The 2,601-nt window shown below is 50.5% G+C and overlaps 1 protein-coding gene across 1 annotated transcript; it reads right to left on the bottom strand.

The window, feature by feature from the left end:
• Window positions 1-8: 8 nt before the first annotated feature.
• Pmar_PMAR017838 (ABC transporter, putative) lies at window positions 9-1,579 on the bottom strand (the record flags this gene model as incomplete). Its single annotated transcript, XM_002778160.1, has 1 exon — window positions 9-1,579. A coding segment is annotated over exon 1 (1,552 nt), but the record flags the coding sequence as incomplete, so codon positions are not given.
• Window positions 1,580-2,601: the final 1,022 nt, after the last annotated feature.

The following is a 2,601-nucleotide window of genomic DNA, read 5'->3' as shown; positions in this document are numbered from 1 at the left end:
AAACCCACAAACCAGCATGAACATACCATACAGACCGGCCCCAAGGGCGATGCCGATTATATAGTGGGGAGTAGCTGCGCCCAGGAGCATCATAAGCGACTCAGACACGACCATAGAGAGGAAGAGATTGAGAAAGAACCATCCGAACGCGTTGAGACCAGCGATACCAACGACCATCGCAGAAGACACGAGGGCGATCAGTGCTATACCCGGCAAAGCTGCCAGGAAGTTGGCCAGCACGAACATGAGCACATTGAGATTAGAATTAGCTCTCTCTCGTGCAAAGACAGCTCTGATCTCATCGAAGAATGGTAAGACAGCGACTGCCATGAATACCAAGAATGCTTGAACGTAGAAGAGCATCGGGATGTAGTCAAACTGAGTCAGAGAATCGTTCGAACGGATATACATAGTGCCAATCATGAAAGAAAGCATCACATACATGACGAAACGAACCCAGTAAATACCGGGATTCCGCAGGTTGTTCTGAAAGTTCCTTTTCAGCAGAGTCCAGAACTGAACCACCTTACTCGGACGAACGTACTGCCATATCTCTTTCTCGCTCAGTGGGGAGCCGACTCCTTCATCGGCGCCAAACCCTGGGGTAGTAACAGTCTCGGCGAGCAGGAACTGCTGCATCTGGCAGGTCGGCGCCCTAGTCTCTTTCCTATAGCGTTCAATGAGGCCCTGAACGTCGCCGTGACCAGGGAAGTCGGTGTTGGTAAGATTGAGAACATGCTCAGCGGGGTTAGTGTAGGGCGGCACAGGGTAGCCGGCCTCAGCGAAGTACTCTGGGACTCTATCGGGCGTGTCAAAGAAGACCACATTCCCTTGGGCCAGGAAGCAGACCTTCGATAGTGACGACCAGATGTCACTACTGGGTTGATGAATAGTGACGACAACAGTGCACTGGTCCTCAGTGGCAAGCTTCTTGAGGTAGTCCATGATATTAAAGGCAGCGGCAGAGTCCAGACCGGAGGTTGGCTCGTCGAGGAGGAGAATCGACGGTTGTTTGAGTAGCTCAATAGCCACACTGACGCGCCTTTTCTGACCACCCGAGACGCCTTTGCGGAAGACATCGCCGATGAGAACGTTCTCGCAGGACCTGAGGCCCATCATGTCGATAGCGTGTTGAACCCTACGTTCTCTCTCAGCGGCTTTGACGGTTTTCGGCAGAGCCAGACGCGCACTTTGACGCAGTGTTTCCAACACAGTAAAGGAGCCAATGAGGCTGTCCTCTTGACTCACATAAGCAGACACCGCTCTGAAGGACACAGTCGACCTAGGTTGCTTGTTGACCATAACAGAACCATCTATCTTGCCGGAGGAGACTCGATCGGCCAGGATGTCCAATAGGGTAGTCTTGCCGGACCCAGAAGGGCCCATGATAGCGACCAGTTGACCAGGACATGCACTGCCGTGTACAGAATCCAAGATCCTCTTGGTGCCGAGCTTCTTGCCGAGCAGACTGCGACGATTGACGTCATAGGTAATGTCTCGCCACTCCAAGGCGTTGTTGGAGAATGCCTCGGCAGGGGAGATGTAATCAGAGGTGATCATAGGGGGACTAACAGACACTAAAAGAAATGATGACGATCAAGATCAGTATCCGGGCATGGACTGTATCTTCCAAAAGTAACGTCAAGATATGCCTTCACTCAAACCTGCCGAAGAACTCACACGCATGAACAACACAAAAAGATCTTATACAAGATCGCTTGAGAACTTACACTACCTTACTGTTCCTTAGCGCTCACCAACACGCACTGCCGAGACTCTTGTGAAGGGCCTATACGGAGACTTTAAACTTACCATCCTGCAGGACTGGCTCATCGCTCGTAAAGAAGCATCTAAAAAGGGGATAATAGTGACAGTTTATAAATCTGCGCGTTTAGCATGCTTGACCTCGGCGTGGCAATTACGGCCGAATTCCGAATCTCGTTCGGTGTTGACGATTTGATGACTAGGGCTCGGCTGGAGATCGCACCATGGAGGATTCTGGCGAGCGACAGGCTTCCAAATGTTGGGAGTTTTTACCAGTATCGGAATTCTTGACACTACCAAAATCGTTCGGTTCAAAAGTGGAGACACGCTTGCAAATGTGTGGGAAATTATGCACATGGTCAACTACATGTGTTAGTGGAGATATGAAAATTGTAGGAGGAAATTCGGGGAATTCTCGTCGGTTTCGCGACACTCCTACGACAATTCTTTTATACGCTGCTAAAATAAGTGAGCAAGCCCCTGAGATCAGCGGACATATATTCCAACACTGAGCAAGCCCGAGCGGAGTCGATGACGTGGTGCAAATGGTGATGATTGGCTATACCGACATTTGGGATCTCAAAATTTGGTACATACTGGAGCTCTCTCAGTGGCTACGAAATTTAACATGTCTAATACCGCTCCTTCCTCACTTCCTGATCAAGATACGGTCGGTCGAAGAATTGGGCAGTCTTCGACTCAACTCGTAACACTACGGTCTCGAGCTCTTTGGCATCTCCTCTTTTTCTAGGTTGCCATGCCTCGCGAATTCGCCGAGCCAGACTCCAACAACTCGTCGCTGGTGACTGCACAAGGCGCTAAGCTGGCTGGTTACAG

The sequence above is a fragment of the Perkinsus marinus genome (assembly GCF_000006405.1).
Source record: "Perkinsus marinus ATCC 50983 genomic scaffold scf_1104296950416, whole genome shotgun sequence".
Classification (NCBI taxonomy): domain Eukaryota; phylum Perkinsozoa; order Perkinsida; family Perkinsidae; genus Perkinsus; species Perkinsus marinus.
The sequence above is the reverse complement of the archived record's forward strand: the minus strand, read 5'-3'. Positions and strand labels throughout refer to the sequence as shown.